The sequence below is a fragment of the Cololabis saira genome, chromosome 6 (genome assembly GCF_033807715.1).
Source record: "Cololabis saira isolate AMF1-May2022 chromosome 6, fColSai1.1, whole genome shotgun sequence".
NCBI classification, from domain to species: Eukaryota; Metazoa; Chordata; class Actinopteri; order Beloniformes; family Belonidae; genus Cololabis; species Cololabis saira.
In genome coordinates this window covers 35,032,419-35,048,106 of record NC_084592.1, presented here as the reverse complement: position 1 = coordinate 35,048,106, position 15,688 = coordinate 35,032,419, and the positions used below count along the sequence as shown (strand labels likewise).

The 15,688-nt window shown below is 46.7% G+C and overlaps 1 protein-coding gene across 1 annotated transcript in view; it reads left to right on the top strand.

The window, feature by feature from the left end:
• marco (macrophage receptor with collagenous structure) overlaps positions 1–697 on the top strand; it is a 28,658-nt gene extending 27,961 nt beyond the window's left edge. The window contains exon 13 of the mRNA XM_061724006.1: positions 103–697. Within this exon, the coding sequence (XP_061579990.1) occupies positions 103–233 (131 nt within the window). The 3' untranslated portion in view covers positions 234–697. The remainder of the gene's footprint in view (positions 1–102) is intronic.
• The last annotated feature ends 14,991 nt before the right edge of the window (positions 698–15,688 follow it).

The window sequence follows — 15,688 nt, the reverse complement described above, 5'->3', positions numbered from 1 at the left end:
GCTACTACAGTTGCACAACTATGCACATATATATCCACTAGTGTTTATATACCAACAGCAGTACAACCCCTATGTCAGTGTAATGTCATTTTCCCTCTGCAGGCACCGGAAAAATCTGGCTGGATGAGCTGGGATGCACGGGAACAGAATCAGACATATTTCACTGTGTGAGCAACGTAGTTGGTGTCAACAACTGCAATCATGATGAGGATGCCGGCGTGCACTGTGTATAGGACAGAACAGAGAAGAAAACCTGGATTTCAGCTGTTCTACACACTCTGGTCTGAAAGTTAATCATGTCCTGGCTGGACCAGGTTGGATTGTCATCCATAATCAAAACTGCTGAGCAGAGATCTGAACCCCTCCTACTGCAGCTGATACGGCTTCATCTCTGTTTCATGTAACTCCATGCTGTTTCTTTTCTTTCTGCTGAGGTTTCTGAACATTTTCAATCACATCTTCAGTGATTCGTTGCTCCACGTTAACCTTACTGTCATTTGGTGAAAGATTCAAGTAATCCACAGTGTTTTCTGCAAATAATAACTCTTCTCATGAATGATTTTTGTGAAGGGACTTCAAATGGCATGAGCTGCTTCAATCACAGTTTGATTCAAACATAAACAATATTTCAAAATGTATATTAAAAGATAACTGTGATATGACTAAATTGCCATGAATTAAAGATTACTAAACTGTCGCAGAGTGAGCTTTTCATATGTGGATGTCACATCTGGGGGATTTCTGTGAAGTTGTCCATGAGTTCATGTGATTTCAGCGGATTCGGAACTTAAGGATTACTCTATAATGGCGGTGGGCAACATTTTTCCTCAGAAGTCCATATTCGGGTCACAGATTGAACAATATCATATATACATGCTCAGTTTAGTTTATTCATTTTAAAAGGTTTTTGTGACTTTTTCTGCTCTTCACATCAATGAAAAGTTTGTGCTGTAGTTAGCATGCATGCTTATTTGCTCAGGTGCGGCTGTCACGAAGTGGTTGATTAGAACCCAAACGCAGGAGAGACCAGGGGCCTGTACTACGAAGCAAGTTCAACATATCCAGGATATCTTTTCCTTATCCAGATTCACTAAGCGGGACAATTGCAATCACGCTAAGCGGTCACACGACAGTGGTTATCAACTCGGTATATCAACCCAGGTTTCTCCAATCTGGATATGAGCGCGTGCACATAAAAGGGGCGGTGTTTTCAGCGCATGACCAATCGCAAGCATGGAGAAGTCCGCTGTCAGAGCCGCTTATTTCAGTAGCGAAGAGCAAACTATAATTTTACGGAAATATGATGAGTATAGGCATATAATACAGGCAAAAAGCAACACAGTTGCAGCTGCAAAATGCAGGAAAGACAGCTGGCAAAAGATCGCTGACTGTATAAATGTGTAAATTCATAGGGATATAAACATATATTTGAATATTCTGGGAATCTTAATCTTAAACTGTAAACCATGATCAGCAATATTAAAATAATAAAAGGCTTGCAATATTTCAGTTGATTTGTAATGAATCCAGAATGTATGACATTTTTTTGTTTTTGTGTTTGCATTACAGAAAATCACAATATTCTAATTTTCTGAGACAGTCCTGTATATATTGGTTCTATAACTATTGTTGTTGACCGATAACTTGTGCTGATGCTGTACCAAAGAATTGGGTTTTTTTATTTATTTTATTTTATTTTTTATTTTTTCAGGAGGGGGGTGTTTAGTATTTTAAAGTGACTTCTCAGAATGTTCGAGGGACGAAATTGAAAATCCCTTTTTTGCTATCCCCTTACAAATGCATCTTCTTTTTGATTTCTTCTTGATTTATTTATTTAATTGGTATTAGTTTTGGATTGACTGTACATCGGATTTTGGGTGATGATTTGTTTTATTTATTCATTGATTGATTTATTTTTTATTTTCTCCTCCACCTCTTTTTTCTTTTTTTCCTTTTTTCCTTTTTTTTTTATTTTTTTGGATCGTTCATACAGGGAAAGCAAAGGGGTTTTGGTGGCCCTGAATACGCGTTCTGTTCGGAGGGATCCTCTCACGATCCGCGCACCAAGCTCCACTGGATTCTCTTCGAAAGGGCATGCCATTTTCCAAGAGAGCTGATTGGTCAGTGGGCAGTGCTTTTATACCCGGCGATCTGTATCTCGAACATAACCTACTCCGGAGCAGGTTAGCTGTTCAGCATAAGTTACCATGGCGATGTGCCCCGGTAAGAAGTGAACCACCATCGTAGTCCTGAAAACCCAGGGTTAAACCTGAAGTTACCTCGCTAACCCCAAATCCCGCTTCGTAGTACAGGCCCCAGGAGGCAGGAGTTCCAAAACAGGTGATTTATTATGTCAAAATCAAACCAAAATCACTGCAGAGCAGAGTTGACAAAAAACATGAGCGCAAAGTGAGAAAATCCCAAAACATGACAGGACACACGGAGGGTGGGAAAAGTACAGACCAGCAGGGAGCAAGGGAAAGACAAGACAAGATATACACAGAAGGGTTGACGAGACACAGGTGTGGATGATCAGGGCAGATGGGAACAAAGGAAGTCTAGACGGAACTAAAACACAAAGACACAGGTTTCAAAATAAAACAGTAACTGAAACCAAACCGTGACATAACATTGCCCCCCCCCCCCTCAAGGAACAGATCCCAGATGTTCCAAGCAAAACAAAGAAACCAAGAACAGGGTGGGTGGAGGGGGCCCGGAGGAGGGCCCAGGCCAACACACAGTCAGAGTTCAGGGGGCCTGGGCACTGGGCGAAACAGCTCAGGGGGCCGCCCTCGGGGCCGGGCTCGGATGGATGGATGGATGGATGGATGGATGGATGGATGGATGGATGGATGGATGGACGGGTGAGTGGATGAATGGACGAGTGGACGAGTGGGTGGATGAATTGGGTTGATTGGGTATATGGATGGATGAGTGGGTGGATGGATGAATAGACACACAGACAGGTGTGATGTGTGATCATGTTCAGCACATGGAATTATTGTGAAGGCTTCTGAGGAACGGTAAGGAAGGCATTCTGAAGCATTCGTTGGGACATCAGTCTGTCCATGGTGTCTCTGACAGTCCCAGTCCAGTCCGCCATTCAGCTGGTGAGTCCGTGGTACTCCTGCGCTCAGCGACCCAGAGTAGACAGTAGAGATGCTGACAACCATCCTGAGCAGCTTCTCTCTCAGCAGAAGAGGCCGGATGGTGTTACCTTGAAGTAATGTAAAACAACAACAAATATGTTTGTTGACTACTCTTACGCAGCTGCAGGTTGGTTTGGGGTGGAGCCAAACTGTTATGGTAGTTCCTGTTTTATTTTGAAGCCCGTGTCTTTAGATTTTGAGTTCTTGTTTGACTTTCCTGTTTCCCATCTGCCCTGATCGTCTGTACCTGTGTCTCGTTAACTCTTGTGTATATCTGGTCTTGTCTTTCCCTTGCTCCCGTACTGTTTGTTTCCTCCGTGTTTTCAGCTAAGGTTTTTGTAGTTTTTGATTCTTGTTTAGGTTGTGGGTTTTTGCCATCCTGCTAAGCAGCGCTTTTTGTTTGATTAAATAAATCACTGCTTTTTGGAACTCCTGCTCTCCTACATCTAGGTCGTACTCCAACCGTATTCCTAACACAAACAGTGTTCGTGGGGATAGGTCTTTGTAATCCTTCTCAGGTGAGGATGAACATCAGCTCAGGGACCTCCTGCTGGCTGATCTCTCTGATCTCCACCAGGACACACTCGTCTAACACACCTTTAAAAGAATAAAGGAGGGAGTTTTCTAATGTGTTAGTGTTTGTTGCATATTTCAATGTTAGAAGATTGATCTGGTTGATGAAATTTTAAAGCCTTCAAATACTTTCGAGTTGTGTAAAGAGTGAATGAACAAAATCAGTCAGTTATTGATCAGTCAATCATTGATGAGTCATATATTGATCCATCAATCATTGGTCCGTCAGTTACTGATCAGTTATATATTGATCCATCACTCATTGATACATTGGTCACTGATCATTCAATTATTGAATAATTGCTTGAGTGAATGATCACTGATCACCACCAGAGGGTGCCAATCCTCTGCCTCCCACATTCTCTCTCTCTTCTCCCTCCCTCTCCTCTCCACAGTCACGTGGCAATTCGGTGAGTGTTTGTCCACATTCTTCTTCTGTTATAAAGTCAGTCTGAAAACCAGACAGTTTAATCGGCGAGCTGCAGTGTTTTATTTTCTTGAGTCTCGAGTCTATTTCTAGTATAAAGACAATGTGTTTCATTTCTTGGTCCTGGTTAAAGTTGAGGTGTGAACTGAGCTTAGGGTCGGCTTCAGAAGTGAACAAAAGTCACAAGAATAGCAGCATGAGCCTGTGCGTTCTGTACTTCCTGCTCTTGAACCGACATACGTGTCCTGCAGACATTGGTTAATAAATACTGGTATGTTGGCTGCACTGCAGATGGGACGAGGAATGAGAGGAAGCCAGTGCTCTTCCTCCCAGGTACGCCCCTGGTGACTGGTGAGCCTTGATGAGCCGACCTTCTGAACCAACAGAAGTTACAGAAAGCTTCCTCAGGCTCTTTGCTGACCGCTCTGTGATGAGGGGACGACACATCCAGCCCCTTTTCCAGTTCAAACTAATCCTCCATGATCCAGCAGCCTGTAACTTCACCTTCAGTAGCAGGAAGTACAGGTGGGTGTTTCCTGTCTGACTTCATCAGTAGATGTTTCATTCAGCAGGAACCCTCAGTAGATGTTTCGATTGAACAGACTGCAGCCGATTCAGGGACCTTTTGTTCAACAGGTGAAAACAGAATTATAGTACTCCAACCGAGAAGAAGCAAAAGCATGACAGAGACAACTTGTCTCTGTCATGCTTTTGCTCTTGCTTTTGTCCTGTTTGACAATGTTTGTTAGATGGTAAAAAGCTGGATTTGTCACCTGTCCAGATGAACTCTTGCCTTTCATTTGATGCATCGCTTATCTGCATGCTGAAATAAAAAGGAAGTGGTACTCTTGTAAGTCTATAGATTCTTATAGTGTATGGAAAGATAGTCTAATAGTATATAAAAAAGCCATTTGCAAAGCTAGAACAGATTATTATTTATCGTTGATAGAGGATAATAAAAGTAACCCAAGTACTCGACCCCAGTACTTGAGTAAGAGTACAAATACTACTGGTCAAAATTTACTCCGTTACAAGTAAAAGTAGCTCAGTCAAAATATTACTCGAGTAAGAGTAGAAAAGTACTTGCGTTTAAAGGTACTTAAGTATCCAAAAGTAAATGCTTTTAAATTTACTTTAAGTAAGAGTAAGAGTAAATTTCTTACTTTCCACATCAGTAAATTACTTTATTTTTTCTAAATTAATTTAAGGATCTTTTAACTATTGTTTCTGAGAATTAACTCTTTGAAACGAAAGTTACGCCTGTAACTACGGTTCTATGAGTCCCGGATGACCGCCAGGCGGTGCTGTAAGCACTGGATATCTTCCCTCGCGCATGCGCATGTCGAGTACAATACCAACAATGTCACGTCACCCGTGACCCCTGCATGACCCCCGGAAGGGTATATCTTCCGGCGTCAGCATGGGATCGACTCCTAGAATCTTCTCGCGAGAGCACAAGGATTCGGAGTGACCGGCAGGCCTGGCGGTCATCCGGGACTCATAGAACCGTAGTTACAGTCGTAACTTTCGTTCTATTTCGTCCCTACTGACCGCCAGGCGGTGCTGTAAGCACTGGATGACGAATACCAACAATGTCACGTAGGATCCCGGTCACATACCTCACTGACCAGGGGCAGAAGGACCCGGGAGTAGAACCACGCCCAATGGTTGGGGAGTGGCGACATTGATCCGGTAAAACCTGGAGAACGTGTCTGGCGACGTCCATGAAGTCGCGGTGCAGATGTCCTCCAGAGGCACCCCTGCAGGGCAGCCAAGAAGCTGCGACGCTTATGGTCGAGTGGCACCTCACCCCCACTGGTAAGGGGCGGCCACTGGCCCTGTGGGTGCGCTCGACGGTGTCCACCACCCAGTGGGACGGCGCTGTCCAGAAACAGCATGCCCCCTGTTGGGGCCACCATGGCAGAGAACAAGCTGCTCCGACCGTCGCACAGGCGTGGTAGCATAAGCAGCAAGGGCCCGTACGGGGCACAAAGGGCTCGGCCCACTCTCTGCAGGACCTAGGGCAGGAACGCCACGTTCGGCCACAACGTAGCCCCTGAGCTGACTGACAGGGCATGTAACTCATCGACTCGCCGATGTCATGGCGAGGAGAAAAGCTATCTCCATAGAGAGCCACTTCAGGCCCACCCGGGCCAAGGGCCCAAAAGGGTGGAGAAGAGAGGGCACCTAGCACCATGGGCAGGTCCCACACTGCTCGGGGTTTATATGTACATTTATGTTCAGGTTCTCTGGAAAGCGTCTAGAGACAACATCTGTTGTATTAGACGCTATATAAAAATCGAATGGAATCGAAAACCGGGGCCTTCGGGCTCCTCGGGGGGGGGGGGGCGCAGCCTCCGAGCCCCCCTGAGAAAGAGAAACCAGCCGGTGGCACTCTCAACCAGGGCATGTTGCGACGAAATGACCGCCACATACACCCTTAAAGTGGACTGAGCACGGCCACCATCCAGGAGGGACCGAAAGGAACCCCAGGATCGTGGCCACGGGGCAAAGAACAGGGTCCTCTGCCCCGTCTGCACACCAGACAGAGAGTCTCCCCCACTCGCACTCATACCAGAGGCGGGTGGGAGGCACATGGGCATTCGAGATGCCAGCCCTGACGGGTTCAGGACAGCTTGACAACAATGGGTCGGGCGCCGCAGCGGCCAGACTCAGAGCCAAAAACGACGGGGTCGGGGTGCAAAACCTGAATCCCCGGCTGGAAAAGACGGTCCCTCTGGGGGGCGTCATGTTGTGTCGCAGCAGAGCCTCCGCAGCAGTGGAAACTATGTTTCCCCGGTCGGAAGGGGGCCACCAAGAGGAGCCCGTGAGCCCTCTGGAGGACCCTCTGCAAAGGCGGCTTGCGCCGGGAGAGGAAGTCCGTCACCCGGTTCCTGTCTCCAGGCAGGAACATCGCCCGAAGGCCGGGCAGGCGAGGAGCTGTCCACGCTAGGAGGCCCCGGGACACCTGCAGCAGCTGTGCAGAGTCGGGGCCCCCTCTGGTGGCCGATCAAGGAACAGTGGACACACTGTCCGACCGACCCGGCACGTGCCTCCCCCACAGGAGTTGCAAAAAATGTTAGTGTGAAGTGCAGAGCCCAGAGCTCCAGCACGTTGATGTGGCGCGTGCGGACCCGGGAGGACTACTGATGACAGCCTCCCGGCAGGGAGGGGACAGCGCCTAAGGGCACACCCCTCAGCCGGAATGTCCCGCCTTTCCAGGGTGCAAGGGTATAGACACACACCCGCGAAACCCTGACCAGCCTGCGCCCGTGCCTCTTGGCATCCAGGCGAGGCTGTCCAGCCACATTGCAGGGGGCGTAGCGACAGCAGGCCCAAAGGTATAAGAGGGGCAAGGGTTGCCATCACGCACCTGGTGAAAAAAATCCTTGGTGACAGGGAGAGCCCGCACAGGAGCACCCTGAACCGACAACGGTGGCCCCGGTAGGCGAACCCCCGGATCTACTGGTGACGTGCCGCGACCGGCACGTGAAACAAGCGCCCTGTAGGTCCACAGTTGCAAACCACTTCCTCCTGACCAACGCAGAGCATCTGCTGTGGTCAAGCCTCCGGAAGGGCAGGACCTTCATGTATTTGTCGAGGTCCCTCAAGTCCAAGATGGGACGACGTCCGTCGTCTCTCTTGCTGACGAGAAAGTAGCTCAAGTAGAACCCCCAGGCCGCGGCGGGGGGTCCACCGGCATGATGGCGCTCTTGGCCAGTAGGGCGGGCAACACCTGAGCCCGAGCCGGAATGTTTGCCGGGTCTCTGACGATGGTCATCTCAACCCGGCCGGAGGTAGGAGGCCGGTGTCGGAACTGCAATACGTACCCCTGGGCTAGGGTGGAAACCACCCGGGCCCCAATGAGCAGGCAGCCCAGTAACCGAGCTGCTGCCGGAAAAGTAGCTGACGACCGGCTCCGTGGCCTTAGCGCCGTCTCCCCCGGGCTCCGGACGTCCCGGGGGGGCGACGGTCGGGATCAACGCCCCGACGCTGGTGGGACGGTCCGCGCACAGGGGGGCGAAAGTCACCAGCAGGCTGAATCACAGACCGCTGAAAGCCGCGCCGGCCGCCGTGTGCAGGCGGCCGGGGGCGAGGCCCGGGGGCCGGTGAAGGGCCTCCCGGTGTACAGGAAGCGGCCGCACCCCTGTGAAGGTACACCAGCCGCTGCCTGGTCTCATCGGCCAGGGCGGTGCGGTTCAGAGCTTCCAGGGCAGTTGCCCCAAACAGCTCCCCCGGTTCTGCCGGTGCCTGGCGAAGAACCCTACGAGCAGTCTCCGTCAGGGGTGACTGCGCCAGTCAGACATGACGGCGCGTGTGCACCAGGGTGGACATCAGCCGCCCCAGTTCCCTCGTTTGGGAGGCAAAAAGCCTGTAGGGATATGTCACACATGTCCTGTGTGGAATCATCCACCTGTGCATCCTGCAGGGAGGTGGAGAGAGCCAGTAGCAGATGAGAAAGGGTGTTCCCCAGCCGGCCGATGCGTGCCGCTGTTTCATAAGCCTTACAAATATGCCCATCAGTAACCCTACTCTGGGTAGAGGGGCACTTGGGATCTGGCTTCAGAGCCTCATCAGGAGCCACTATCAGTGCTGCAATGGAGGGCTCGATGGGGGGGGCATGTGGTGGAAACCAGCCACAGCAGCGTCCTCCATCGCCGTCAGAGCACGGTCATCAGCCGGCTGTGACATCTCTCCAGCATGAGTGCAGCTCCCTCAAAGAAATCCGACGAAGACGGAATGTGAATTCCACCGGAGAAGGATTGCGCCTGTGCAAGGCGCTAGAGGCCACCTCCGCACGCGGTGCATTCGGCTGCAAGTGTGCCAGGGCAGTGAGCACGCTGCCGTCACCACCAATATGCCGGTGGGAGAGGGGAGCGGCCACGCTACCGTCAGCACGGATGTGTCAGTGGGAGAGGGAGCGGACACGCTGCCGTCACCACGGATGTGCTGGTAGGAGAGACGAGCGGACACGCTGCCGTCCACACGAATGTGTCGTGGGAGAGGGGAGCGGTCGGGCTGCCGTCACCACGGATGTGCCGGTGGGAGAGGGAGCGGACGAGCCGCCATCACCACGTAGGTGTCAGTGGGAGAGGGGAGCGGAAACGCTGCCGTCACCACAGCGAGCACGCTGCCGTCACCGCCAATATGCAGGCGGGAGAGGGGAGGGCCACGCTACCATCAACACAGGTGTGTCAGTGGGAGAGGGGAGCAGAAACGCTGCCGTCACCACAGCAAGCACGCTGCCGTCACCGCCAATATGCAGGCGGGAGAGGGGAGGGCCACGCTGCCGTCACCACGGCTATGAGAAAAGGCAAAAATAGGCGTCTTTACTCAAAAAGAAGAGAACAATCCTCTCTCGTTTCTTTCCTTTTTTCTTTTTTTCTTTTTTTTTTTTTAAAGAAAAAAGTAACTGCAAGGAAAAATAATAATATCACATCAGTAAGTGGGAGAGGGAGCGAATGCTGCCGTCACCCTGAACGAGCCAGTGGGAGAGGGAGCGGAAACGCCGCCGTCACCACGGCTGCAAAACAGGTCAAAAGGGCGCTGTTCTTTTCCTTTCTTATATATATATTTTTTTTTAAGAAAAAAATAATCTGCAAGGAAAAAATAATGCTGTAACATCAATAAAGTGGGAGAGGGAGCGAAACACTGCCGTCACCACAAATGTGCCGGTGGGAGAGGGAGCGAAACGCTGCCTTCACCACGGCTGTAAGAAAGACCAAAAAAGGTGTTTGTGTTGTTTTTCTCAAAAGAAAAAAATAATCCCTTCCTGTCTACTTTTTTTCCTTTTTTTTTTTTTTTTCAAAAGAAAAAAATAATCTGCAAGGAAAAAATAATGTCACATTAATAAAGTGGGAGAGGGAGCGAAACGCTGCCGTCACCACAAATGTGCCGGTGGGAGAGGGGCGTGGCCTTCACCACGGCTGTAAGAAAGACCAAAAAAGGTGTTTGTGTTGTTTTTTCAAAAGAAAAAAATAATCCTTTTCTGTCTTCTTTTTTTTTTTCCTTTTTTTTTTTTTTTTTTTTCAAAAGAAAAAAATAATCTGTAAGGAAAAAATAATGTTGTGATCAGGTGTCAGGCGCAGCTGACAGTTTACCTTCTGTCAGCCGCGCAGGGGGGCGGGGCGGGGAGACGCCGCCGCAACCCGACACCATCAATACCGCGCGGCCACAGCCTCTCGGAGGACGAAAAAAATCGTTACTCCTACCTGAATGGCACGAAGCTGCACCGAGGCCGGCGGTTTCTTAGGGAGGAAAGGAAGAAGCTTCACAAAGCTCCTATTTCCGTCCTGTACTTCAGACGCGCGATGCGAGAAGAATAAGGAGTCGATCCCATGCTGACGCCGGAAGATATACCCTTCCGGGGGTCATGCAGGGGTCACGGGTGACGTGACATTGTTGGTATTGTACTCGACATGCGCATGCGCGAGGGAAGATATCCAGTGTTTACAGCACCGCCTGGCGGTCAGTAGGGACGAAATAGAACCAGCTGCACTGATGTGCTGCTTTTAGAACCACAATGTTATATAAAACCTGCAGAAACACCAAAAACAAATCAAATGAATGGGATCATAAGAGGACAGCAGATGATGCAGTTTATTAACAATCATGAACTGAAACCAAATGAACCTGCACCATCCAACTAAGTCTGGATCCCCCTCAGAGACCACTGCTTTACAAAAAACTGTGCCCTCGTTTTTTAATCGGTCGAACTCAAACATTGAGTTAAGATACGGCCAAGGATTTAGTGAAAGTCCCTGCTCCGAGTCCGGCTCATTATCAGACTCAGACGACTCAGCGGATTGTCTTTCTTCTCCTGACGCAGGCGTAGCCATTGTTGCGGCTATGTCTTGACTCTGTCTTGACAAACGCAGGCTACTTTGGCGGTATCGTTTTGAGGAGGCTTGACGTATTTCCGCTTTACGTACATCCCAGTGGAGAGCGTGCACTGTGATAGGTCTCCTCCTTTGACAAAAACAGCTTGTGTCCAATAGGATTTTAGGGAAGAAGAAAAAAGAGCAGACCTGAAAGTAACGAGTACTTTTCAGCCTTCCTAGAAATTTACTCGAGTAAAAGTAAAAATATTTGTCTTGGAAATGTATTCAAGTAAGAGTAATAAGTACCAAAGAAATCTAATACCCAAGTAAAGTACAAATCCTCTGGATATGTACTTAAGTACAGTACTCAAGTAAATTTACTCCGTTACTGTCCACCACTGGCAGTGCATTCCTGCTACTCTCAGTAGTGAAGACTTTATGCCATGGAGGTATCCCATTCAGGGGAAAGCTGATAGCTGAGACAGCATATGTAAAATGGATTAAATCGGAGTCACATAAATTAAATAATGAAAAGTTAAGGCAACTGGAACAGCAATATCAAAACACAAAAGACTCAAAAATATACAAAAAAATTAATGAAATGAAAGCAAAAATAAATGCTACTACAGTACATGAGATTGAGAAAAAGAACACGTTTTTGAAGCAGAGCTATTGTGAAGCAGGCTCAAAGCCCACTAAAATGTTGGCAAAACATTTACGCAAACAAGCAACTAATAATATGATATACAAAATCAGAAATCCCATAGTCTTTAATTTAGGGCTTCTAAACACATTTTTAAATAGCACCAGCTGCAAGGCACAATGCCAATGTTTGGTGTGGATGATGTGCATAATTTTTATAACACAAAAAAATCATGTTTATTTTGCCAGACAATAACAGAGACATTGAATGCATCATATTCTGTCTAATGGTTTACTTAAAAAGAAAATCTGCTGGGCATATTTTTAGTTGCAAATGTCAAACTGGTGTAACCCTACAAACCCATACATTATTTTAAGTTAGAGGATGGACACCTGCAGGGGAGAACCTCAAAGGTCAGGATGAAAACAGGACCTGGGCTCATTAAAACATCCCCTGCCCTTCCGGACAGCTCAATTAAAAACCTAATCTCATGCTGCATCATTGATCCCCCAAGGCAGGTCTGGGTTCCAGGGGAGGGTGAGGAGAACTCGGTAGGAAATCCACAAAAATGCAAACAGTCAAGCAACTTTGAAGACTTGGTAGGCTGTGATATATTGAGAGGTGGTACATTGTTGGACAGTAGCCTATAAAATAAAGGGGTGCTGGAGTTTGACATTCTAACTGCTCTTTTAACATTTTATTTTATGTGACAGGGATCTACATATTCACATATAAGTTTCAGGTTTGTTATTTAAACAGAACATTTTAACAACTAGATTTAGTCTAGGCATCCAGTTAGCTGACAGCATTTCACTGTGACAGCAGGTGGGTGAGTATGCGGCTAAATGTGACATATGGTTGGATGGTGAGGGAGGGAAAAAAAATGATATTAAAAACTACATGTATGAATGTATGCGTGTAGTGAGAAGACCTCCATTTATTTCTAGAACACCAACGCCATCTGGTGGACAAATAACAAATTACATCAAGAGTACACTCCCAATAAATATCCCCTGGTGGAGAGGAGGCTGTAACTGCAATGAATTGATTCAAATCGTAAATAGTGATTATTTATCTCGTAACATTAAACGTTCAAAATAAAGTTAACCAACAGACAAACAGGTTAATCAAAAACACACGCACACACAAATGATTAATTAATATCTGAAAAATAAGTACATATATGAATAACAACAATATAAATAAATAAATAAATAAATAAATAAATAAATAAATAAATACATAAATAAATAAATAAATACATAAATAAACGGTCTTCTTCAAAAATACAAATAAATAAAATTTAAGAAAAAATGATATTGTCAAATTTTGGCTAGAAATTCCGGCTAGAAAAAGAGACTTGATCAGCGAAGAGGACACCTCTAACACTCTAGCCAAGAAACTTAATTTTCAGCTGGAAGGAGATACCACAGAAAATGACAGATCCACCCCATTGACTGTTGACCAGAGAATCCACCAATTTGAAAAAGAAGTACAATCATTGAGAATTCAGCAAGTGGCTCTAAACACCAAATTGTCCAGAGAAGATTGAAAGAAATTAAAGAAAAAGAAAAGACACAATGGACTCCAGGGGCCTCATGATCGCACAAAAAACGTGCGTACGCAACTTTCTACGCTCACGGTTGGATGTTCGAAAAGTGATTTGAACGTAGAAAGTTGCGGTCTTTCACGCACACATCAAGTCTGGAGTACGCACTTTTCTGAGGTTTTGTCCGTTGGCGACACTCACTGGTGATGCAGTGAAGTGCAGAATATGAGGAAACGTGACGTCAACAATAAGTTCACGACCAAGTGAAGGACACGACAGTCCCGACATCACCAGATAAATTACACAAGAGTGGAGCTGCAACAATCTCACAATCAACCACATGATCTGAACAAACAACTAAAGGCAGGAGCTCAACGATGGAACCAGCAAATCCCGATGGAGCTTTGGCTCCATTAGAGGAACCTGCTGATGCATCAGATCACACTGATCTGCTGGTCCAGGACTAAGACTGGACCATCAGCTGGTTTAGGTACCAAGAGGATCTTCTGGATCTCTGCCTGAACTGGACCAGCTGCTCCGGTTCAGACCAACCTGATGCTTTCAGCTGGAGCTGCTACAGGTCCGACATCTCTGTCACCATGACGACCGTATGGGACGACTTCTCGAGATAAAAGCCAGATCCTAAAACATCCCATAACTGTGTCTGGACAGAAAAAACATTAAAATACATTTTGCAGCGAAAAACCGGTTCTGTAAAGTTGTATTTAAAATAAAACTAAGATGTCACGGAAAGGTTGGTTGGTACGAACTGATGTGACTCAGAAATGAATGAATGGAGTTGAATGAATTAAGTTTTTATTGAATGTTTAGACTTTCAGAGTCTGATATCGAGTCGGCTGCAGGTGCTGCAGGATCCAGAAAGTGTTTCTCCGGTGATGGACCGGGACCCAGACCGGTCTCTCCTCCTGCTGATGCAACACTCAGTTACAGCAACTTTGCTCTTTATTTCTCACGTTTTCACCTCGATAATCCCGTTGGCACAAGTTGTCTTTATTTCTGCAGCAGAGGAATCAGATCGTGATGCTTCATTTTTTAAATATAAGTTCATGTTCTTCACATTGTAGAGGTAATCGCAGACATCCACAATGTGTAAGACTCATTACACGTGTACATTGGTCTTAATCTATCAGTATATAATACGCGTGACAATAAAGCGAAACAAGGAGCCTTTTTTCATCCACCAATTAAGTTCAGGTGTCGGTTCTTAAAATACAAACAAGAAAAGCAGAGTGTAATGATGCACTAACGCTGCCCATAAACATTCACAAAACCTCATGATCATAATAAAACCACAACTCTTCACGGAACGCAACACAAAGCAAAGAACAACAATCCCCATAATGCCGTGCAGCTTAAATCGGAAGAAATGCCCCCAAATAAATTATTTTTTCCAGGCCTCAACTTTTGACAGGATTGTCTCCAGCTCACAGCCAATGTTTTTTTTAAATTTGTTTTACTTGTTTTTGTAAGTTTCTTGTTAAGATGAGCGGTTTTTAATGGATAATTATCCTCATTATCAGATTCAAATATATCTACATGAGGGAGGATTCGGGGAGGAGAGTTGTGCTCCTGCATGTGCGCTCAAATCCACGTTGATTGTGATGTTCAAAGAAACGTGCGTGGATTTGGGCGTACGCACAGTTTTGAACATCTGAAACCTGGTTGCTTCAGCAACTAGTGATCCTCGGAACAGGAGAAACAAAAGGTTTTGGACAAAAAACTCAACAAGAAGTTGCAGAAATGGCGGGATCAGGGATTCATCGCCAATACCCCAGATGGCCCTCTCCCAAGTCACCAAGACATCAACAGTATTGCTATAGTAGCAAAAGGGGCATACAGAGAAGCAAAGAAAGTTTGGGAGGATGCTGGTCGGCACCCCTGGGCTCTTCTGCTTGGTCGTGCGGGACCCAGCGGGGATAATCCAGGTTACGAGTATCCAACATACCCCGGCGGCTGAGACCATCCCACAGTACTAAGTTGCTGGCCCTTTGCCGTCTCTGTTGAGCTAATTGGCCTTGTCGGGTTTTGATTAGTTAGTTTCCTTTATTTAACCAGGTAAAGACTCATTGAGATTAAAATCTCTTTTCCAAGAGTGATCTGACCAAGAGGGCAGCAGAAACAGTGTTACAACAGTGGAAAAAACAACAACAAACAGCAGTCACACACTATAATCAGGGACACAAATAACATACAACATAAACTCAGGAACACGACAGGTCCAGATTAGTAGATCAATCTTCTCTGGGCAGGCCAGTTCTCCCGGCTTAACCCCTGGGAAAAACTGCTCCAGCCGCTCCGACAGGAAGATATATTGAAAACAAAAAGAAGAGAGGAGAATGAGTTGAAGAATTTAGCCAAAACTCTACTACAATGATCAAATTTAGCAAGTTGCTAAAAGCCACGAGAGGAAGCGTTGATAGATGAAGCAGTGTTTATTTTAAGTGAAAAGGTTGGAATGTACTGCATAATATCCAAGAACCAAGATCACATGTGGGGTTCCTCAAG